The sequence below is a fragment of the Adiantum capillus-veneris genome, chromosome 18, assembly GCF_014529385.1.
Source record: "Adiantum capillus-veneris isolate H3 chromosome 18, ASM1452938v2, whole genome shotgun sequence".
Lineage (NCBI taxonomy): Eukaryota > Viridiplantae > Streptophyta > Polypodiopsida > Polypodiales > Pteridaceae > Adiantum > Adiantum capillus-veneris.
In genome coordinates, this window is record NC_140948.1 from 118,324,348 (window position 1) to 118,348,480 (window position 24,133).

At 46.4% G+C, this 24,133-nt stretch overlaps 1 protein-coding gene across 4 annotated transcripts in view; it reads right to left on the bottom strand.

Moving 5' to 3' along the window:
- Window positions 1-24,133, bottom strand: part of LOC147436281 (Zinc finger, C3HC4 type (RING finger) family protein) — a 219,056-nt gene that overhangs the window by 164,179 nt on the left and 30,744 nt on the right. For all 4 annotated transcript variants that reach the window (XM_086489205.1, XM_086489206.1, XM_086489208.1 and 1 more), the window contains one exon: window positions 16,659-22,570. In XM_086489205.1, the coding sequence (XP_086345331.1) occupies window positions 16,659-22,570 (5,912 nt within the window). The remainder of the gene's footprint in view (window positions 1-16,658; window positions 22,571-24,133) is intronic.

Here is a 24,133-nt window from a genome sequence, read left to right on the forward strand (position 1 = left end):
TGGAAGCTATTTTAATTGAGTTGGAATCGCATGCCAGCTTGCTTGATTTGGGTCGATGGAGAGCTCCTGGTTGGGATGGTCTCTCTGTGGAATCTTTCTTGTCCTTTTTGGGATTATTTGAAGTTGCCTCCATTGTTCATACTGAATACAGCTTGGGAGCAACAGGAATTGCCCTCCTTTCTAAGGTTTGCTCAAGATGATACCTAAGCATGCATTGTGTGAAGAATTCTCTCACTGGCGGCCTATTACACTCATGCCTGTGGTATATAAATTAATGGCAAAAATGCTTTCTAGCCGAATCAAGTGCTTTCTGCTTAAAGGCTTGCATCAATCTCAAATACGGCTTCATTCCACGACGTCAAATTACTGATAACCTCGCGAATGTCATCAGTGGAATGGAATATGCAAAATATACTCGACACGATGTCTTGGTCATGCAGGTCGACATTGAAAAGGCATTTGATATTGTTCTTTGGGATTATGTTGCGGATACCATGCAACACTTGGGCTTTGGAACTAGGCTATCCCGTGACGTGCTTTTCTTGTATGCACACAGCACTTCTGCAGGCTTGCTGGATGGATCTCTCACAGAATCTTGGCCTTTGGGACGGTCGGTAAGGCAGGGCTGCCCTCTGAGTGCTTTGCTTTATGCGATAGCTACTCATCCCTTCTTTATGTATTTGGATTCCTTGACTTCCACAGGTAGGCTACATGGCCTGACTTTATCTTCTGGACGGCAGTTTGCTAGTCAGGCTTATGCAGACGATTCTTTGTTCATGCCTCTCAATAACTATGATGATGTACAGCAGATTATGCATACTCTTCACTTGTTTCGATTGGCAGCAGGTCTCAAAGTTAACTTTTGCAAATCCAACCTATTGCCTCAAAAGAGTGTGACTGGCATAAGATATTGTGGCCTGGGGATATTGTTCCTCCACATATTCTCGTTCGCCATTTGGGTTATCCGCTAGGTTGGAATGTATCGGCTATGCAGAAACTAGATTGGTTGATCCAACGTCTGCATTCCAAGTTGAATTATTGGAAACTGTGCACGTGGCCACTTCATGTGCGTTTCTGGATTGTCCAATGCATCCTTGTGGCTTATGTGCAGTTTTACTTGCCTTTGTTATCCTGGCCTCGGTTGCGCTTGAAGTCCCTCATATCCAATATTTTAGAGCATTTTTGGCGGACCTCGTCTAGCAAGAAGGGTCTTCGGCATCTATCTGTGGACAAGCTGTGTTCTCCCAAGCGACTTGGAGGGTTAAATATTTTGGGCTTGAGACGTCATCTTCTGGCTCGGAAAGCTATGCTGATGCCAGTTTTGGTGGAGCAGCAACAACCCTGGGCTCTCATGGTCACACATTTGTGTACGCACATTGTCACCCCAACTTTTGGTCATTGGCAATCGACTTATTGAGATGTTGTGTTTGGGAATCTTGAAGGACACATTCCTCGATGTCCCTTCACTTCTTCTCTAATTGTTGATTGGAAGGTTGTCACTTCGCATTTGGCTTGGAATGGTCGACGATCCTCTTTGGGTAACTCTCTTCGCTTGGAGAATCTACATTGGAGCAGGGCTTTCTCTTTGACTTTGGTTCAACGGTCTCCTCGCCAAGCGTATTTTCTTTTCCAAAAAGGAATCTGTCAGGTGCATCAGGTGGTTGATGCAGTGTTCCGGTTTCGGTTGGGTCTTCACTATTCTCCTCTCTGGCGGGAGATTCAAAGGATGCTTGCTTCTCACTCACCCATTCCTCCTTTGGAAGTGGACTCTCGCTTCTCTGATTGGAATCTGGCTACTACTAGATTGCATCTCAGCTGGCAGTGTCTATGCCATCCTTCACTCTAATGTTTGGATTGTGCATCAGGGTAATCAGCTGTGGTCGCTTTCCGAATCATCCTTGTGGTGGCAACACACATTGTCTTGCATTTGGCAGAGTCATCTGCCTTTGAAGGAACGTGTTTTCTTGTGGGGCTGCTTGGTGGAGCTCTGCCTGTTGGTAGTGTGTTACATTCTCAGCATATTGAGCCTTCCCGCTGCCGCAGATACCTTGAAGCTGAGGAGACCGTACCACACTTACTATGACGTTGTCATCACTCCAGAGCCTTCATTCGGCAAGTGTCAACTGCTCTTCTGCTGCGTTTTCCTTCCGGCTCTTTTCACAGACGCTTTTGGCTTTTTGGGGTATTCCAGTCACCACAATCTCAATTTGTGGTGTTCTTCACCTGGGTCAGATTTTGGACTATGTGGGCCATCTGGCACCATAGGAACTCCTTAATGTTCATAGGCACTTCTGTTGACCCCTTTCCCTATTTCAAATTATCTCTTGGTCAAGCGCTGCATTTTGCCTATGACGCTGGAGACATCACTCTTGCTACCTACAGGATTTACTTTACTAGCCTTCGGAGCCTCATAGTGCTCTGCTTTTTGTATCTCTTTCTTTTCGTGGGTTTTCCTCGCTTTGAGGTTTCCCACTTGTAAATTAATCAAAGCAGATTTACAAAAAAAAAAAACTTGTGTGTGTGTTCGGTGCGCATCTGCATTTGTGTCTTTCTCTGTGCATATAGCTTAGTGAGTGTTCGTCTCTCAGTTTAGGGTTTCCTCTCTTCCGTCTCCTCAGCTTTGTGCGAGAGAGAGAGAGAGAGAGAGAGAGTGTGTGTGTGAGCTTCACATGGATTCGGTTGAGCAGTGTATATACAAGCGTTGGAAAGCCATGGAATCTTCGGATATGGATGCTTTAAGCCTCATCAAAGAATGTTTGCATGAGGACTTCGAGACAGTGTAACAGGGAACGGGGGAAACACAACCCAAACGTTTCGAAACGGCGTTCTGGACGATTCCCGTTCCTGAAATGGAGTCGGGAACGGAACGCCGTTCCAGGACGGGTGTAACCGGAACGGTGTTCCAGAATGGGGGGAACGGGGCGGAACATCAGACGGAAGGGCGGAACGGGCAAAAGTAGACATTTGGGGCAAAAAAGTGGGCGTCTGGGGACAGATTTGAGGCTGTTTGGGGAACATATTTGGTGCAGTCTGAGGGCACGTTCGGGGGCAGATTTGGGGGCAGATTCGGAGTTTATTTGGGACTAAGCTGAATGGAGGTAATTCAAGCCTTACTTTCGTCAACCATTCCGGACCCGTTCCCGTTTCGGGCCCCCCTCCTCCCCCCCGTTCCCGTCCCATTCCGGACCCTCCCGTTCCCGTTCCGAGTAACTATGCTTCGAGATGCATGTCAAGCCTCGGAAGGATCCGCTCCCGTCATGGAAGTGCGCATCCCTATACAAGAGCTTATAGATCGTGTTGCTCAATATGCACTTAACGCGGTGATTCTTTTTTTCCCAGGTAAAATGCCTGCGGCTCAAGATGTAGGCCAATGGGTTGATTTCCTACTCAAACGGCAAGCAGTCCGAGGGGTTTACTTTGGCACGCGAGGGTTCTATGAAGTCTTGTTGGCCGACATGGATGCTCGGGATGCTCTGCTTGAAATGTCTCCTCTTTTTTTCAATACGCAAATGACTCATGTCCTGCCATGGGCCCTCACCAAGGACTATCAGAGTCTCATTCGTCACAAGTGTCCCGTTTGGGTTGAGGTGGTCGACTTTCCTCGCACTTGGCGTCACTTTCTTCCTTTGTTGGCTGCTCAGCTGGGCAAAATCATTTGCCCTCCTTAGCTGGACGCAACACAAACCGCTTTTGTATTCTTTGATATCAACGGGTGCACGAGTCTACTCTATTAGACAGAGACCCCACGATGATAACGTTGCTTTTGGTGGGCATTATGTGGGAATTTGAGTACTCCTCTCAGGTATTTTGATCATTACTTCCACACAAAAATGGTCAATCTGAGACTACCAAGTCAATGGTTTTGGACTTGTAGAAGTGTTATGTCTTTAACGTTAAATCCAAATGGGATAAGTACGTACTTACCATTAGCGGAGCTACCTACAACAACATGGTGCATTTTTTACACGACCACTGTGACAGAAATGACCTTCAAAAACATGCACGATTTAGAGCAGATGACTCAAATTTACAAGCACAAGAGCTAGCATGGTCACTATAGCTGCCAAATTAATCATGATGACCAGCTAGCTGCACGCACTCGACAAACCAACCCTCAATTAAAGGCTTCAAAAAATTAGGAGTGGAACTCCAGCCATCGAGGCAAAGCAAGGCCATATCTTCACACATGAACCAAACATGTGAAGTTGTGAGCAAGGGGTCAAGCAGGATTACAAAATTTGCAGGATAAATATTATACTGGATAGATAAGACCCATTGCTGAGGGTGGAAACCACACTAACGCGGCTCAGATAGAGTCCTTTGAGACACGTCGTGTTCTTTTTGATAGCATAACTGCCTCAGTCAACACTAAAGTTTGGCCTTTCCAAGCAACCCTTATTACATAATGTAGCGCAGATAGTGTGTCATGCTCTCTACAGTGGGTGCTCCTCAGTGCAATGTGCGTGACAATCTCACTCAAACAGACTGAAAACAGGAAACAATAGACAACAACTGAGCTCACAGAGACACAACAGCAACAGTAGACCACAACAAATGACTCGCCTATCTCAAAGAACTGATACAGACTCTGGCGTGGCAGCACACTCAGCTCCAGCCCAGGACTCTCAGGTACAATGGGGTGTCGAGGCTCAGATGTGCAGGGATGGTGAATAAGCGCTCTGTGTATAGACTCTAGACTGTCGACCACAACGCTGGACCAAGTGTAAAAGAAGATGATCAATGACCAATCTACTACTACTCATATGTACAACCATAAAGAGCCACCAACGGCTCATAAATGTCAGCCATCTAAGTCTATCCCGAAACTGAGTGGTGGTGACCTGGCCACGATGTCCACTAGACCACCGTCCGTATCCTGCCACGTGTCACTGTCCAGCCCAGAGAGTCCGTCCAGTATGAACCAGACCATACCAACTGTACTAACTGTATGTCCTGTGAAAGTGACACTGTAGCCCTGCTACAAGTTGCCCGCCACGAAACCACTCACCGTCTCGATGAGAGAACCGCTGAAACTGCTAAAAGACTGAATTGCAATAATAAATGACTACTGTACTGTCATGGTGAAAAGATTGTCACTCATCATCCCAGAGAAATAGTAGTCGCTATAGCTGCACTAGAAGGATCGATCTCCGGAGGTGGAGCCATCAAATCAATGGTGGAACTTCGTTGTAGGGACTGCTGAGCTGGTAGAGGCTGCTGGGCTCTGTTGTCCATAACCTGGCCGCCTGTGAAAGGAGCCGCCAGCTGTTGCACAACAGAGGGTAACACCTGTCCGGAAGTGAACTGAGGACGACGAGTGACACAGCCATGGCAGTGTGCCCCAGCAACACCGTCGCAACAAGGAACGCTATGCATGTGGGACGATGAAGACTGAAACCCGTGAGGGTACTGTGGACTGTAGTACTAAACTGGAGGCTGAGGCTGTGTGTATAGTCCCATAAAGTGCTGAGAAGGACCTGCAGCTTGCAATGGTGGCCCGGATCTAGTCCATCCAAACCCTCCGCCAGCCTGAGCCTGAGCCTAAGCCTGCCGATCTCCATGTAGAAGCATTTCCCTAAACATTTGTACCTGTGCCCGAAGGTCTTCAATGATGTCCGACTTTATCTTCAAAGCTTGCTGTAGCGCGAAAATCGTAGCATCCCGATCCGAGATGGCACTTTCGGCCACCTTCAGAGATCCCGCCATAGCTGCATATATGGCAGAGTGGCGCTGGTGCGTAGCAGCTAACTGTCCCGCTCCAAGCTCTATGGTGGCGATAGCATTCCTAGAGTCTTGTAATACTTTCTCCGAAAGATGTACCAGAGAAGTAGAGTCGGCCACCCATGATGATGTCCCAAGTGGCACAGGTGGCTCGCTACGAGGAGGTACTACTGGTCGAGTAGGAGCTGAAGTAGGAGCTGAGACGAGATCTGAGATGGTAGTTGCAGGTGGATTCAGATGCATATGGGTGAATATTGGGGAAGAAGGTAGAGGAACCTCCGAGGGAGAAGCCGCCGATTTGTCATGAAATTCGGGAGTCGACACTGGTGGCGTACAGAGAGGGGTGGTAGACAGAGATCGCCGCGGAAGATGTGTTACTTCAGTCTGTTGGCTCTCTGATATTGGCAAGGAGATTAGAGACTCTGCTGTATCTTTGGCCACCTTTGCTTTTATCTTCTTTTTCTTGTGGATTGTAGGATCAGCATGAATGTTTAGTGGTTTCCTTTTCCCTTGCACACTTCGCGTATCATCATCTACTTCGTCTGGTGTAACATGAATACTTACAACCCACGCCAAGAGAGTGGCTGCAAAGCATTTGAAGCTGAGCTGCACAGATCTCACCTGGGTCCGAAATCTTTTGGCCCGAGACTGTAAAGATGAAAAAAGGATCTGGTGAAATCCACAGGGTCGGGCATGGAGCAAACAGTAAAGACCGTCCCGATGAGATACTGTAGTGGGCAGTTCACATTTCCCTTTATCTTCTTTGGCATCTCTAGCTAGAAAGTAGTATCTAAAGATTGCCAAGATCTGTTTATTTCTTTCATAATTCGGATGATTTGTACTGAGCATTTCCTCGCATGACTGAATTGTGGCCTCCTTAGAAATCTGAGAGAAGGTTCGAGTGGCAGGCTTCACAACTGGAAAGATTTTCATACCCATAGCATGGCCTATCCTTGTAGCAGTGAGTTTATGACCCCTGACCTTGGGAAAGTTCTTCAGAAGATCATGAATCATCTCTATAGGAACAGTGGTTGGGAGATCTTCGGCTAGTGTTGTGAGACCCATAGTCTGTAGCTGGTCCTTGGAGAGGATTTGGCTGAGAGACGGTCGAGGTGGCTGTAGATAAACAGCCAAGGAGAATGGTGTGCGACTTTTAGATGTAGCCGGCCTAGCAATTTCCTAATGGATGATTTCCTGATTGCGTTTCTTTTTACCTGCTGTTTTTAAGTTTGTTTCTTTTGATGCATCCAATTCAGAGACAGCTTCTGACTCCAACTCTGAAGTTGGGGATGCTTTGTAACTTTCATCGCTGGCATCACTTGAAGTGTAGTCATCCACATCTTGGCTGTTAGTTTCCGAATCCTCCTCCTCTTCAGCAGAACTCAGTTGCGGAGGTGGTGGCTTCTTGACTGCTTTTTTGGAGGGTTTGCTGGTACCTGCCATGATAATTGCAATTCTTCTTGAACTAACTGATGTGCATACCTCGTGCAGAGAGACTGAAGTTGAACCAATACAGAGCAGAAGAACGTTAGACACTGAACAAATTCCAAAACTGATCCACAACTGCTTACATATCCAGACTTTCACAGAACTCCTAAAATCCGAATTGCTGAATGAAGGCGCAGATGCTCGCTATCAAGGACGCGGTCGCTTGGAAGCAAAGCTTACCATCTTAAAAATGTCGAGTCGAGTTGGTTTTGACGAACCCGAGATGGGACCAGAGATGGCCGAGGCGACCTAGTTTCGAATTTGGAACGGGTAGGCGAATTTGGAAACTTCCGAATTGGGAACGGTGGGCGAAATTGGAAATAAGGGAAAGCACGCCGAATTGGGTGGATATGAGGGGAGGGCCAATTGGGGGAAGGGGGCGAATTGGGAGAGGGCAGGGCGAATTCGGAACAGGTCAACCATAAATTGAGAGGTTCGGCAGGGGAAGGGGCGAGTTGGGAAAAAGGAGGGAGGGACGAATTGGGGAGAGAGGAGAGGAGGGACGAATTGGGAGGGGAGGGGAGGGGACAGATTGGGAGGGCAGGGGGGACAAATTGGGAGAGGGTCGAAATTCAAATGGCAAGGGGGGCAAATTTGGGCAGGGGCGAATTCGGGCTGCAAGGCGAATTTGGGCAGGGGGGCTGAATTTGCAAAGGTAGGGCGAATAGGGAGGGAGGGACTAATATGCCGAATTGGGGTGGGGGCGAATTTGTAGAGGGCGAATAGGGAGGGAGGGGCGAAATAGGAGAGGAGAGAGGGGGACGAAATTGAAGAAGTAGGGCGAATTTGATAGCAGGGCGAATTGGTAGGGAGGGAGGGATTAGGAGGGAGGGCGAATTGGGCAGGAGAAGGGGGGGAATTGGGAGGGGAGAGAGGGAGCAAATTTTAGAGAAAGGGGGAGGGGGACGAATTGGAAGGGGAGGGGGGAGGGACGAATTGGGAGGGGCCGAATAGGAAGAGGAGGAGCGAGTTTTGGGAGGGGGTGATTGGCAGTTAATGATGAAGACGAACACTCTGAGGTTGTGCCCGCCGGTGAGGATATCATACAACACTCTGTAGAGAGGCGTACACCAAAGAGCTTAAACCCTGCTTGATTGTTTTTTGCATGTCCTTGAATTTTGCCCATTGTGACCACAATGGGAACAATGCCGAGCCATCTTTGAGGAAGGCCAGGCAAAGCTAAGAATTTACTTACCCACTCTTACAGGACAAACTCCTTATATGTGGGAGACCTTGATCCCAATTCCAATGAAGCACAACTGTATGGCTTGATTACCAGTGTCGGGCAAATTCTGTCTACTAGGGTTGGCCGTGTTAACAAAGAGATCCCTTGGTTATGCCTATACGAGAGTAGAGGTCGAATGGGTGATGCACTTCCAGGCGGGGTTGTTCTTCTGGAGGATAGGAGCCTGTTAGTCGGTTGGGATGAGACTGCAACCATAGCTCCTTGGAGTAAGTAGAGGTTAAGTTTGTCTCAAAGACAGCCGAGGATGTGCTTGGAAATCACCAATGCCAAGGCACCTGATTAGGGCTTTAGAGAGTAGAGATGGTAAGGGTTTAACATAGAGACAGACAACTCTATGCTACAGAGAGAAGCGTGTAAACTTAAAGAAAATATCACAAAAGACACTAGGAGCTTAACTGGAAATACCTTAGTGCTAACGTCAAACACTGATGATAGAAACAATTAGAAAAAGAGTGATTGGAGTGTAAGAAGTTCAAGACAATACCCAATTACCGAGACTGAGTGAAGAAAGGAAACTTTAGGCGGAAAGATGGAAACTTCTACAGACCTAGCAGAGACTGAGACAATAACAAAACACCCGTTCTGGTGGAAAGGTAGTTGAGTAATAGCACTTGATTCTTGAGCCATTTACCAGAGGCAATGGAACACCATCCAAAGTTACTAATTGCATTGCTCCTTGTGGCAAAATTTCATGCACCTTGAATAGCCCTTGCCAGGCTAGAACCAGTTTTTTAGCCTTTTTCAGATACTTAGCTTGATAAAGTAGCACCAGTGCTCCTTGCTTTATTTGCGGCTTTCGGAGATGGCGATCATGCCAAATCTCCATTGGCACGCACACTACCCACTCGCGGAGATCCTGAATTGAATTCAAAGGGTGCTATCGCTTCCAAACCGAAAGCTGATTGAAATGGGGTGTGATTGGTTGTGGCTTTGAAAGAAGTTCGGTATGCCCAAAGGGTGCCGTGGATAGCTTGAGCCCAAGTTGCAAGGTGGAGATGACATGCTTTCCGCAGAAGTGCTATCAGAACCTTATTAGTGCTCTCGGTCTGCCCATTTGCTCTAGGGTAAGAGGAACAAGATTTTCGGTGAAAAATCTTGTAGTTGGCAAGCAAGGTTGAAATTGTTTCATTCACAAAGTGACTACCACTATCACTGATGATTTCCAGGGAACACCCAAACCAGCACAAAATATTTTCGTAGAGAAACTTGGCTATAGTAGTGCCAGTTCAATCAGTTGTTGCCAGTACCACTGCCCACTTTGTTGCATAATTTGCAGCCACTAGTAGATACTTCTGATTGCCTGGTTGGGCGGAGGGAGTAATTGGACCCGCAAAATCAATGCCCCATCTCTCAAAGGGCTACCATGCCATAGAGACCTGCAAAGGACGGTTTGACTGCTTGCTTGGTTTAGGACCACAGCGCTAACACACATCACATACTTTACATAGGCAATTGCATCTCGAAAAATATAGGGCCACCATAAGACACACTGGAGAATCTTCTGAGCAGTAATATGACCAGGGTAATGGCCACCAGTGGGACCACTGTGGGCATCCTCTAAAATATACTCCAGTTCATGAGGGGAGACACACCGCCTCAGAACACCATCCTGTCCTGACTTGTATAGCTGGCCCCCAATTAGTGTGAATGGCCTAGATTTCAACAACGGTCGTCTCTTCTGCAGTGGAGAAGCGTTCTCTAGGTACACGCCAGTAGAAAGCAAATGCAAAACATCGCCGTACCATTCCAGAGTGGTATCCACCTTAAAGAGACTGCTATCTAGAAAGTCGTCTGCAATCCCCGTTGCTTCTTCACCCGTGTGAATGCAAGAGAGGAGGTCTGCAAGGACATGATGTTTGCCAGGCATGAGTACCACTTCAAAATCAAATTCTTGAAATAAGAGTAGCCATCGCTATACTTGACCTGCAACTTGTGGCTTGTTGAGCAGATAGCGCAGGGCATGGTGATCAGTAATAACTATGAAGTGGCCCCCTAATAAATAATGGCGAAATTTTTGCAGAGCATACACAATAGCTAAACCTTCGCTTTCTGTGGTGTTATAGTTGTGTTCTGCCTTGGTGAGTAGGCGACTTGCATAGTGAACAGGGCGATCCAAGTTGTACTCCTTACTAGGCTGAGTCAGCACAGCACCCATAGCCAGTTGATTGGCATCAGTATGCACATGAAAAGGGAGAGACCAATCGGGAGCTACTAGGATAGGCGCTTCAGTGAGGCGTTTTTCGAGGTATGCAAAAGCTTCAGCCTCTGCATTTGACCATTGCAAGGAAACAGTAGCACTGGTTAAGCGTGTTAGGGGTTGACCCATCTGTGCATACATACGTATAAACCAGCGATGATAGCCTGTGTGACCTACAAAGCTCTGCACCCCTTCTGGGTTGATGGGAGGTGGTAACTTTAAGATTGCTACAATCTTCTCTTGGTGAGGTGCTAAACCTTTAGCAGACACCACATGGCCTAGACGTGTATCCTAAGTGAGCAAAAAATGACATTTGTTAGGATTTGGCTTTAGGCGTGCCTCTCTGCACCAGAGGAAGACAACAGAGAGCTGAGCGAGGTGTTCCTCTAGATTTTCCACTTGGGGTTGAACATTGAGCACCTGAGAAGGTCGAAAAATCGTCCATGAAGATGCGAAGATGATCCATCAGCACAGGACAAAAGATGAGATATACCGCCCGATTGAAAGAAGGTGGAGCGTTTTTCAACCCAAAAGACACTCTAGTGTAGATAAAAATACCCCAGGGAGTCACAAAGGCCGTTTTCAGCTGATCACCTGGATGGATGCCCAACTGATTGTATCCACTAAACCCATCCATGAAACTGTACAAAACATGCCCTACCACATCTTCGAGCACACGCTCAGTGAAAGGTGTGGGGAAACCATCTGGGTGTTAGGTGCAGCGGAATGAATGTTTGCGCTTTGCTCAAGATGAGTGCTCCGAACTGTGCTCAAGGTTCCTTTTCGTTCTTATGAAAGGTAGAGCCTTCCGTTCTTAATGAGAGAATGCTACGATCACAAACAAAGTGAATGGACACTGTGCGTGCAAGTGTATGAGACTGAGAGATAGAGAGAGAAGAGAGATACGACACCAAAGACGTTGTAAAACCCTCCTCCGAAGGCCCCACTCTCGTCGGCGAGAGTGGTCTACTTACTGATTGCACAAAGTGGTACAATGCGTATGCAATAGACTGATGCAACTTGGGACTATGCCAATGACGACGATGGTGATGACGACGACTTCAGGGCTGAAATCTGTGGTCTTCTAACTGCTGAATTTCAGGACTGTTTCGGTGGCTGAAAATGACTGTTTTGGCTGCGTTTTCGAGGCTGAAAATGGGGGTCTTCTGCAATGCTTCAAGGGCTGAATCTGCTACTGTGGGGAATGCTGAAAACACTGCTGCAGGTGCTCCATTTATGGCTGAAAATGAAAACGCTGCTGCATCTGCAAAACGCTAGCGAAAACGCTAGGCTGTCTGGGAAGTTCCGGCAATGGCATACTGGAAAACGCTAGGGGATCTGATACTGCTGCTAGTGATCTGCAAACGCCAAGGCTTGGAGAACTGTTGGAGATGATGCAAGCTGAAAACGCCAAGGGCTAGAGGGAGATGGTGATGGAGACCAAAAACGCTCGGGGTACTGCTGGGGTTCTGCTGAGAAGGTGCCTGTTGAGCATGTGCTCCTGCTGCCTCTTCTGCCAGAAAGTGCTAACTTGGGTTTGCTTATATATTAACTTAGCAAAATTGCCCTACCTACTTTTATTGGAAAGTCCCTTAAAAATAATAAGTAAAAATTGTCAAAAATAGGAAAAATAGGCTAAATGCACTGGAAAATTCCCCTGATAGAATCTGATGGATTCTGATGGGGATACTGATGATCATGTTGTGTGCAACCAGAGGATATGCATCTACACTAAGTGACTGGCCATGCACGGTCTACGAATACACTCACAAATGTGTCAGATCACTTCTAATCTAGACTGACTTGACTGACTGAACCCTGATCATGCTGTAGCTTGTCCACGGACACACAGGGTTGGATGTGTCACGTGACATCCCCTCCTTTTCAAAGTGAGGTACTCGTACCGAACTGTATGGTGTCGAGGGAGATTGCCAATAGCATCCGAAATCCTGGAAGGGACTCTTCGCCGGCCCACTCTGATATGTGGGTCGTGCGGTACTTGAACTTCATAAAGATCTGCAATGCTTGCTTCTTTGGGCCGTGCCGAAAGCAACACAAAGTCTTTTGTGGCTCCTTCGATGCTTCAACTTCGTCTAGAGACCTGCTTCTTCCTTCTTCAAGAATGTCCATGGCTGAAAATTCCTGAAACCACTTCCAACACAAAACCATTAACATACCTATTCCATGTAAAGTGAGTGGAAAGAATGTCGTCTTTCTCAAAGACTGTGCATGCAATGTAGATGAACAAATAGACGGAATGACAACCTGTCATCAAACACATGCAAACAATGAGACCGAATCTTTCTCTTTTGATCTAGAGCAATCAACTGTGGCAATTCACAATGGAAATGCCCATGCTTGGTGCTCATACTTGAATGGAGCAGGGCGGGTAGGCAACAGACCTAAGGCCAACATAGTAAATTCTGGCATCAGATTGATCCCAAATCCACCATCCACACTGACGCCTAAGAATTGATGCCCAAGAATAGACACAATGAGACGAGGACTTTTGTAGTCAGTGAGGGGAGCAGCTGGATATAAAATCATGTAGGACTCCAAGGGCCGCACAGGTAGGTGCCCACCACTAGGCCCTGCACCAAGGTACAGAGACTGGATGATGGAAAGGGTGTCACTTCTAAAATTTGCATCAAGTCGAAGCATGTCGTACAGTGACAGTTGCTGAAAAGTGTTTTTCAAGATAGACTCTGTTGTGGGCTTCTTTCCTTTGATTAGATCTTGTTCTGGTATCTTCAGCTTCTGCAAGTCCTCTACTGCTTCCATGAAAGCACCATCAATATCTGATAGAAGCGAGGTAGGTTGGCTCTTGACACTACCTGCTGGTTTGTCAGCTACTAATGGAGTTTGACCCATTTGTGTGACAAGAGATGGAAAAACTGGACCGCCAGGGAGGCTGAGGCCAAGAGCAGCTCTCTGTGCCCGTGTGAGCACACTAGCCGGCTCTTCCACTTGCTTCAACCCATCTCGAGAGGCAACTACAAGAGTGGAAGGCGGGGCCTGTGGAATGGAGCTTACTGTGATGAGGTTAAGCTTCGGGAATGTAAACTCTTGCTGGTTCTGGCTTGTGCTTACCGATGTGGACGCTCGTTGTTTTGAGCAATCCTTACTATAGTGATCCTTAGCTTCAGGGCAATGTCGGCAAGGAGGGGACCCTTTTGGTAAGGGACATTTGCTTTGATAGTGTCCATACTCCCCGCACCTGTAGCACAAAATTGGCCTATTTGAGGGGCAAGGCGGTCTCGGCCCTTGCTGCATGGGACCGGATGCTGACGTGTAGAAGCTTTGGGGAACTGAAGGAGTACTAGCATGATAAAAGCTGGGGGATGTAAAGTTGTTGTGCATACCTTGCATAGGAGATGTTGTCAGTAGAGGTGGCATCGGGTTCTGATGGCTATATGGTGACACCATGTTTGATGCAAGTGCTAACCCTTGTTGGAGAGAAGGACCTAGACTTTGTTGTATCTGCCGTAATCCCTTGATATAGTAGCAATCCTTGTCTTCATGCCCAGACTTCTCGCAGAAGTGGCAATAAGCGCGAAGGGAACAGTCCTGTGGAGGATGTCCAGGAGAGCGAAACTAGCTACACCATACCATAGCCTTAGTCTCCTGTTGAGACTGAAGCTCTTCTAGCTCTCGCTTGATTTGATCCACAGCCTCAAGATGTGGGGGTTTCTCCTGGCGAAAAGAGATATTTTTCTCCTCTTGAAGAGCGCGTTGTAGTTTTAGGGCTTCAAGTTCTCTACGTAAAGAAGTCAATGGATCAGCGGGACTTTCCGGAAACACAGAGGGGGTCCCTATGTGGAGTTGTTGAACAGCTTCCTAGCCCCCTCTATCCTAGTAGTAGCTACGATGAACTCCTCCAAAGTGGCGTCGGGTCGAAGACTCTCTCGGAGTTTTTGCTGAGAAGTTTTGAGAAGCGCCTTCTCCACCCACTTCTTAACCATGAATTCACCGGGTTGCTGGGGAAGCTTGGCAACCAGAGACTTGGTCTTAGTCATAAGCTCGGCAAAAGTCTCCTCTGGCTGGAGCACCATGTTGGCCAACTCATCCAACACCTTCTCCTGGTAGTCACCTGGCTTGAAAGCTGCACAGAACTGTTGCCTTAAGGCTGCCCAGGCCCCAGGTTGCAAAATGGTTCTCTGCAAACTGGTTGTACCATTTGTCTGCTAAGCCATCCAAGGTGGATGGAAAGAGTACCAAATAAGAATCTTCCCTGTAAAGCCCTCGACCCCTAGAGAGAGATACAAACCTCCTTGCATGGTCGTCAGCATCTTGTGAGGAGAGTCCTTTGAAGGTAGGGAACTTGATGTTTACCTTGGCCAAAACACTAGCCAACACCTCCATGGCCCCTTGCTGAGCCTGTTGCTCGATAGCCTACTGTAGCAGAATAGGAGAGCTTTACTGGAGAAGGTGATCTGGAAGATGTGGAACCGGATGGAGGAATGGGTGATGTCGTATGTGGAGGTATGGGTGACGAGGTTGATGGACTTCTACTAGGTACCAAGGGTCGTCTTCTGTTGTAGTACTTCAGAGGGCTCAGTAGCGCGCTTTGATGCTCGACCGACCGCCTTGTATGTGTCATGCAGTGACCACCAATCCAACCGAGCTTTGGGCAAGAAAACCTGTATTGGTTGAAGATAGGTCTAGACTCTACTAGACCCAGGCTGGACCAAGGACAAGGAGGGACTAGACCAGGGAGGAGGACTGATTGGACCAGGCTAGAGAGACCAAACCAATTGGACCAGGGCGAGATAGGACCGGACCAGATGGACCAGGGCGAGAGAGGACCAGACCAAATGGACCAGGGCGAGAGAGGACCAGACCACCAGGCTACACAGTGCCAGGCAAAGTAGGCAAAGCTAGATAAACCCAACTAGCTTCAAGATTTGCACCTCACAGAGAGTGAGACTTCAGTTGAGGTGCCACCATGATCGCCAAAATGAGAACACCTGTAGCGCAGATAGTGTGTCGTGCTCTCTACATGGGTGCTCCTCAGTGCAATGTGCGTGACAATCTCACGCAAACAGACTGAAAACAGGAAACAATAGACAACAACTGAGCTCACAGAGACACAACAGCAACAGTAGACCACAACAAATGACTCGACTATCTCAAAGAACTGGTACACACTCTAGCCTGGCAGCACACTCAACTCCAGCCCAGGACTCTCAGATACAATGGGGTGTCGAGGCTCAGATGTGCAGGGATGGTGAATAAGTGCTCTGTGTATAGACTCTAGACTGTCGACCACGACACTAGACCAGGTGTAAAAGAAGATGATGAATGACCAATCTACTACTACTCATATGTACAACCATAAAGAGCCACCAACGGCTCATAAATGTCAGACATCTAAGTCTATCCCGAAACTGAGTGGTGGTGACCTGGCCACGATGTCCACTAGACCACCGTCCGTATCCTGCCACGTGTCACTGTCCAGCCCAGAGAGTCCGTCCAGTGTGAACCAGACCAGACCAACTGTACTAACTGTATGTCCTGCGAAAGTGACACTGTAGCCCTGCTACACATAATAGTATTATGGGTCTATGCACTCGCCAGAGAATATGAATTAATATTATTTTTTCAAAGTGGCACAGCTACCATAAGACCCTTCAGTGAGGGGAAAGTATGAGTAAAATCAGCAGCACACTAGGCCAGCAAGGGCATCTAGCCCACACATCTGCCTAGCAAAAGTGCGCACTAAGAAGACCCCTGTTAAGGCACTAGCAATCAACACTGTAATAAGCTTATACCATCACAAGAAAACACGATCAAAGTTAACGACATGGAAACTTTTATAAAAGTATGGTGTCACAAGAGCTCTAGAGTCCATAAAACAATGCTAAAGCTTTACTGCTACACCTTTTTAAAGTCTCTGAAAAAGCTAACAGGAAAACATAAAGCACAGTGACAACCATCAATGTATTTCATGAATCTTTCAAAACTATAAAGACATCCAGCTTGTTGCAGTATAAAGATGAAACATACTCTGTTGGAGACTTCAATTTGCCACGCATAGTTGGAACTATTTCCAATTGTGAAAGCACTTTCTTAATGCATGGTACTTCCTCCTCCAGAGAAGCTAAGTCCTGAAGCAATTTTAGAATCACTTTCTCCCATATGTCAGGTAGAATACTGTCCAGGTGTTTAAATGCATAATCCTCAAAGAACTCCTTTTTCCCTAGCTTCTTTACTCCTAAATAAAAAGTCAGTATTTCCTCCTCCTTATCTGATGCTGGACAAACAAATTCATCACCAAGAAGATGCACATCTACATCTGTTGGAGGAAAATAATGTATGCCCTTTGCTAGGCACACCAAGGTGGAAGTTCTGTAAGATTTGTAAATAGAAAGATGTTTTAAAATTTCAATCTGTACAGCACCCATAGAATCATCCACAAACCACTTTTTCTGCATTAAAAAGCCTCTAAGTTCCTGCATCTCCAACTCTGAAATATCTTTCAAAATGTCTGGCAGGCCTTTGAACCCACCAGCTGCTGCAAACAGAGCCCCTAAAAGCCCAGAAGCAGAGACATCATGTACATACTCTCTTAATTGCGGATGATCTATCCCAAATGATGAACTCAGTAAGAAACAGTTGGCCTTATGAAGCAAGCTGACCATGTTTTCACTCCAATTATCACCCATCAAGATACATGAACCTTTGATTGGCTGCAGTAAATAATGTTCACCGATAGTGGGCAGAATGGGCCACTTCGTAAACATAGACAAGTCTGCAGAGCGTGAGCACAAAAATCTCCATAGAAGTTCAATCCATGCTTGACTGGGATGGCCAGCTTCGCCACTGTTCCAGTGGACTAAGCGCTTGCCATGCCAATCTTGAGGAAGAATACAAGGAAGAAGATCTCCCAAAAGGACAGGAGACAGGAAAACCAAGTTTGTGCCTTCAAACTCAGCAATGCAACGCAGCTCTTCAAAAAGCTCAGAGTCAACATTGCGGTCCACAAGCCTGTCCATATGTGTATCTTTCAATAATTCAAACTCTAGTTTATCTGCTACAAATACTTTGTCATTCAAGCTGGAGCAGCTAAAAGTTTCAAACATCCCAGTTGCAAGTGGTATGAGAGGCAGGCCCTCTAATTTCTGTACAGAATCTGCATTCTTTACATCACGAAGGCAATATTTTAAAGATGCCAGCATTGCTTCGTGACTACTCAAAGCTCGTTGGCGCCTGATAAGTAGACTTCTCAGTAATTGTGGTGTTAGGTACCTTAGCCTAGGGCAATGCTGTTGGAATTGATTTACCACAGATGCAGGTGCATTTAACAAGCTCAGTCCTGCATCAGACAATGCATTCCCAAGCATAGCAGCTTGTGAGTAGGAATAATCTGGAAAGACAGCTTTCCTTGGTGGAAGCCACTGGCCACCTTTAGCACTTGTAAATAAGACAGGCATGTCCAGTTCAACTGCTGATACATATACACCACGCAACAAAGAGGCCCAAGGCTCTGAAGGCATCCCAGTTGGCCATAAGGAGTAGTACTCCTCTGATGGACCCAATTGGCATGCAGCAATGGCAAGCATCCGAACATAAGCAGCAGATGCCACCTCTTGTAAGAGGCAACTATTCCATTCGGACCGTAGCTTGCCTCCACCTGCCATGTCATCCCCAAACCAGATATCTCTGCGGTTTGATGAAAGCTCAAAGTAAGCATTTACATGCACAGGCAAGCCACTTTTCACAGGTAAAGGTAAGAAACAAAAAGCACGTCCTTCTAATGAAGCCCTTCTTGAACCAGATGATGCTGGCTCAGGTTCTATCAAGCTGCCAATCTTGGTGAAATTGGATTCTGCTCCAATTTTAGCTGCAACACCTGCCCATGGAACAAACCCATAATTGCGATTTCCCAAGCTGCTTGCCATAGTGACTGCTTGCCTTCCTCCTAGATATTCACTCACAATCCAAACCTGAGTAGATTGTCTCTCAATCCCATCTGTTGTGATGTTCACTAGCTGACAATCAGATGCTAAACAGTCTTCTCGGATATCATGCAGCTTCTGGTAAAAATTGGCATTATCTTGTGCCCGTTCCCTCATAGTTCTAATAAATGTGTACACTGACTTACTGTTGTTGTATGCAGGACCATGTTTTGAGACCTTGTAAAGCATGTGCATTTCTTGACCCAATTCTTCTCGAACTAATACATTGATGCTCGTCACACTATGCAAAAAAAGGAGAATCTCAGAGGCAATAGTCTGAAAATCTCTGAGCAAGGCCAATACCATCTCAGGGCTGTAAGCAGTCTGCTTGATCTGACTTCGAGCAGCTGTTAGAGACGTTCGAAGTGGAAATCGAAATAGTGTTCCATTGAAACAGTGCTGAAGGTCACAACCGAAAACCATGTAAGGCTGGCACTGGTCAGGAAATTGCTGAGCTAACCCTTTCCCCACATAGTTAATTTTCAAACCAGGATGAGATGGGGATATTCCTGGCAGATGACAAGCATGAGGATCAAATATCACTAAGTTATTCCCAGAAACAAAGCTTGGAATATCTGTAAAGTTATATACGGAGTTGAATCCCAGCCCAAACCTTCCCACAGCATGAGGCTTTTCCAGCTTGCTATCCTGTCCAATACGTGATATGGCGTGCAGATCCTTTGATGTGAAGAGAGAATTGTTGAAGCAGTATAAAGCTGGCCCTTGCCAATCTGACATTCTTGGCGAAAGTAGAGAAGATGACCCATACTGACTTAGGTCAAGTAGGAAGCTCACCTCTGACGCGCCAGCATCATCTGAATTTTGTAAAAGCTCACATAAAATCCCTGGTCCATCCACATACATGTCCACAATATGTTTTAAGCGAGTTGTTAGGGCCTCATGTTGTCCAAAGGCCTCTGCTGCACCATGCAAGGTCACATTAACTGAATCTGCACTTTCTGCAAGAAGCGATCTGCGCAGAGAATTGATGCTTAGCCTCTCTGCTACATCATTGGAAATGTTAGCATGAACAAATCTTGGTAAGCTTCTGTTATCAATCATGGCATCCAGAGGCACCCCACCCGCTTGAGACTCATCGAGAAGCCAAGGAGCATCATTGTATACAAGCTGGGAAGAAGGTAATAAAATACCACTGGCATCAGGAATGAACAAAGTATTGTCCCTTTCAAGAAAACCCAAATCAGCAAGATGTTGGAGTATCCAAATAGCTGTCTTTAATTCAAGGGAATCCAAAGGACCATTAGATTTGAGAGTGGCCATTTTTGAAAGTACGGAAGCAAAATCCTGTACTACCAACGATTCCTTCACGCCCAGATGCAACAAGAGCTCTTTGAAAACAGCAAGGTCAGCCGGTATGACCCACATATATGGAGCTAAATGAAGTGGTCCAGTTAATACAGCTTCATGCACACTCACAAATCTATCACCAATCCAAACCCATTGGCTTCCTTCCAATATAGTCTTGACAATTTCAAGCTCTTCTGTGCCCAATTTGTCAGTCAGTAGTGCATACATCTTTGGAATGACAGTTGCAAGAGTTTGCTTCGAGGATTGACTGCCAGCATGAGCCTGATCTCTTCCAAGCTCCAAAAGCTGGGCAGCAAGTACATTACCCCCCAAAGGTGATGTCCAGCCTAACTTCTGAGCTAAGAAACCAGATTGGCAATCTCCATTCAGAATCCGCATGCTGGCTGATGCCAACCATAAGTCTGTAGGAAGCCGGACGAGTTTTGGGGGGGCAAGTGGAGTTGTTACAGTTGGCCAAGGCAGGCCCGGGTGAGGAGATTGCACCAAAACGGGACACCAACAAATTGAAGCAAGCTCATTCCAAAACTTTTTTGAGAGGTCTGACTCAGGTCTGTGAATCTGAAACATATCAGTCACTTTTGAAAACATACTACTAACCCCATCCGACACCGAACTATGGAATAACTTTGCTGCATTTACTGCCAGATAAGAAAGCAGAAAAAACCCACGAGCACTTGCCTCATCAGGCCTCTCTTTAAGCATAAGCTCAACTTGGCGTGCACTTTGAATTATTGTGTTAGGTGAGATGGATGTCTGTAAGCCGAGTAGCCGTAAAGCATCAAGAATTTCCTCTGTTCTAAAAGACTCTGAAGGAAACGACTCTTTTTCGTTCAGGAGAAAATTTAACTCCTCAACACGAGGATCATACAAAAGCTTCGGAGATTGAAGCTCGCCACTCGGTGTTGGAACAAAAGCCAAGTTCCTTAGAGTACTCTTGAAACGTGGGTCATGTAGGCACAAAACAGGCAGCTCCTTCAGAATAGAAAGGATTGCTTGATCTCTTATAACTGCTGTAAGGTCTGCAATCTTATCAATGACTGTAAATTTGTAGAAAGTGACCCTTTCCATTTGTGGTATAGCAAGTACCTTTGTCAGGACATCAATCTCTGCCAGTGACTGGACACGAATAAAATCTGGACTTAATAAAGTTTCATCCACATCATTGGGTGAAAGATAGAGCTTTGAGTTTAGAAGATCAACAAAATCCTCATGTTTGGTACCACAAACACCGTATACCTCAAAAATCGGCAAGCTTTTAAGAATTTGCAAGTGGGATTCCTTCATTAGACTGTCCTGGTACCACCTAGCATCAAGCAGGAAACTGCGAAGCTCACGTCTATGTTCAGACGTAAGTTCTGAGAGAATGGTGTGACTGGTTCGCAGAGCCACACAACTGATTGCCTCTAGAATCCCCATGGCTGAAGGAGATTGCACAATTTTTGACAACCAAGGATGACCTGTGCAAAGATCGTATCTCAGAAGATAGCACCCAAGATTCATCAAAATCTTCTCCATTATTTTTGGCAACGACCCGTCATTGCCCACAATCCCCAAGCCTTTCTTTGCCCTGCACAGAAGCCCTCTGTTGATAGGAAGTAAGGGCCATGAGTCCAGCAAGATCAGGTCTTCGCAAAACTCTCTCAAGTATTCCCAAAGTTTAACGAGCCAGCCTTCACTGGGATGACCTTTCTTGTCAGTAGGTAGCCATTGAACAACATCCTCACCCTTCCACTCTGCTGGGAGAATCTCATCGAGAAATCTGACAAGATCAGTAATGCTCAAAAAGCTGATGTTAACACTCGAGGCCTCAGCCATTTGATGCATCCTTTGAAGAAGAAACTGGGAAATATCTCTGTTTATTATCTTGCCTTTGAGTTTTTCCATCAGAAAATATTGTTTCTCAGTGCACAAAAAGTATGGTAACCTTGACCTCTTGTCTTCAAAAACACCAAATTTACCGTTTGCTAGGGGTATAAGAGGCAACCCAGACAGTTCTGCAGAGGCATCGTTATCAATTACATCACCCAAACAGTACTCGAGAAAATCAAGTCCTGAATCCCACTCTATGTGACTAACACCATTACGTTTGAGATGCTGCCTAAGAAGACTTGGGCAGACCAGTTTAGCATCACAATGAGTAGAGATTCTCTCAAACAATTTTTCTGGAATCCGTACAAGTGGTAACCTAAGTGCAATCAAGGCTGCTACCTGTTTCTCACCATTTGGCATCCCCTCATCATGTAGAACAGCTTGTGACAGTGAAAGCCATTGTCCACCATCAATACCCGAATGTAAAATGGGGTATTTGGAAATACTGTCAAAAAGAACATCCACCATACTCTTCCAAGGTTCAACGAAAGATCCTGAAGGCCAGAGTGTATAGTTTAAGCGGTAGTCTTCTGGAGCGACTGACAGCAAATGATGATAGGCTGATGTAACAACATCATGTAAAAGAAAGGTATTCCAATCTGCCCGTATCTTTCCCATGCCCTCCATATCAGTGCCATGCCATATGTCTCTGCGGTTTGAAGAAAGCTCAAAAAAACCATTGACATGTATGGGAAGATTGGTTCTAAGGGGAAGCGGAAGAAAACAAAATGCCTTTCCATCATTGACACATTTTGAACTGCCCTGAAAAAAAGACAAAGTAGCAGCTTGATGAGAAAATGCTAAACAACAGCAATCTCAAATGAAATAGAAAGTCAGCATAATCCTTCACTGAATTAAGCTGCGGCTCCAGACATGTCTAGAAAGTCTAGCAAGTGATTTCTAGAGAGAGAGTGCAAGAGAGTATGAGGCAAAGCAAGCATTCGGCCAGTAAAGTGACAGAATTACAGTGTCAACTCTGTTAATGATTGCACAATTACTTTAGAATATTCTATCATCAGGATATGATAAAGTGCCATCCTGCAAATCCCCGCACTTCACACAATTTGCGATGCATAAGTACCACCAGTATTAAAGCACACTCAGAATAAACATAAGAGAAAGCTTCTCAAGATGCTTGGGTCTGTCATGAGTCATTAAGCACGGATAACAAACCTTCCATTTGTGAAGCTGAGGATCTGTTATCAAGCAGCATCACAAAAACGATGCTGAAAACTGTGGTCTTTCACGAGTCATTAAGCACGGATAACAAACCTTCCATTTGTGAAGCTGAGGATCTGTTATCAAGCAGCATCACAATAATGATGCTGAAAACTGTGGACAGAACTCGACCTCTAATTTTGAATCTCCTCAGACTGTTGCTAGTCCCCAAAGATTGGCAATGCTGGCCCAATAAAATTGTATGCATGCCCGTTGCCTTCTCTGCCCGCATTACCCGCAGCACAATCCCCCCCCCCCCGCTTTTATCTCTTTCATGTCCCCCTCTTCACTGTATCGGCCTTCCCTCTTGCCGCTCAGACCTCCTTGATGCTGAAAACTGTGGACAGAACTCAACCTCTAATTTTGAATCTCCTCAGACTGCTGCTAGTCCCTAGAGATTGACAATGCTGGCCCAATAAAATTGTATGCATGCCCGTTGCCTTCTCTGCCCGCATTACCCGCAGCACAACCGTTCCTCCCCAACCCCCAATGTAGCACACACAGATGGACGCCCTGCTCCGCCCCAAAGGGACTCTAACGAAGCCCCCTCGCCAGACCCCACAGAGCCAACCATCCGACTTGCTCTATTGCCGACGGAGCAGGCGAGCCTGGCAGCAAAGGTGGAGCACCTTTACTCCACCTCCGTCATCTACAAGATCATCGGCATCCGACCCAGCAGAGGTGAGGTGCACGACCTCCTCCATGTTCACCCTCTTGCGGAGGTGGGAAAGATCATCGACATGCATCTCCTTGGGCGTGATTCCTATCAGATCAAGTTAAAGACTCCAAAATGGCTTCCAAAATCATGAGCCCGTTGGCCATCCGAGCAATCAGGGCTCATTTCGATTGTGGCGCCATGGTTTCGACCCAGCTTCATATCTGACTACGACTTTATGCGGTTTCTTGGCAAACCATCTCCTGACCTCGAGGTAGTGTGTTTCAAAGTGCATGTTCTCTTTTTTGCACGTAGAGGTACCAAGGCCTTGGATACAGCAATTCGTGTTTCCTTCCTACTTTGTGGCACGGATCACACAGAGTGGACTCTGCATACAATCACCATGCAGGTTCAAGGTAGCCTTGTGGGCTTCCTGTACATTTATGCACCCA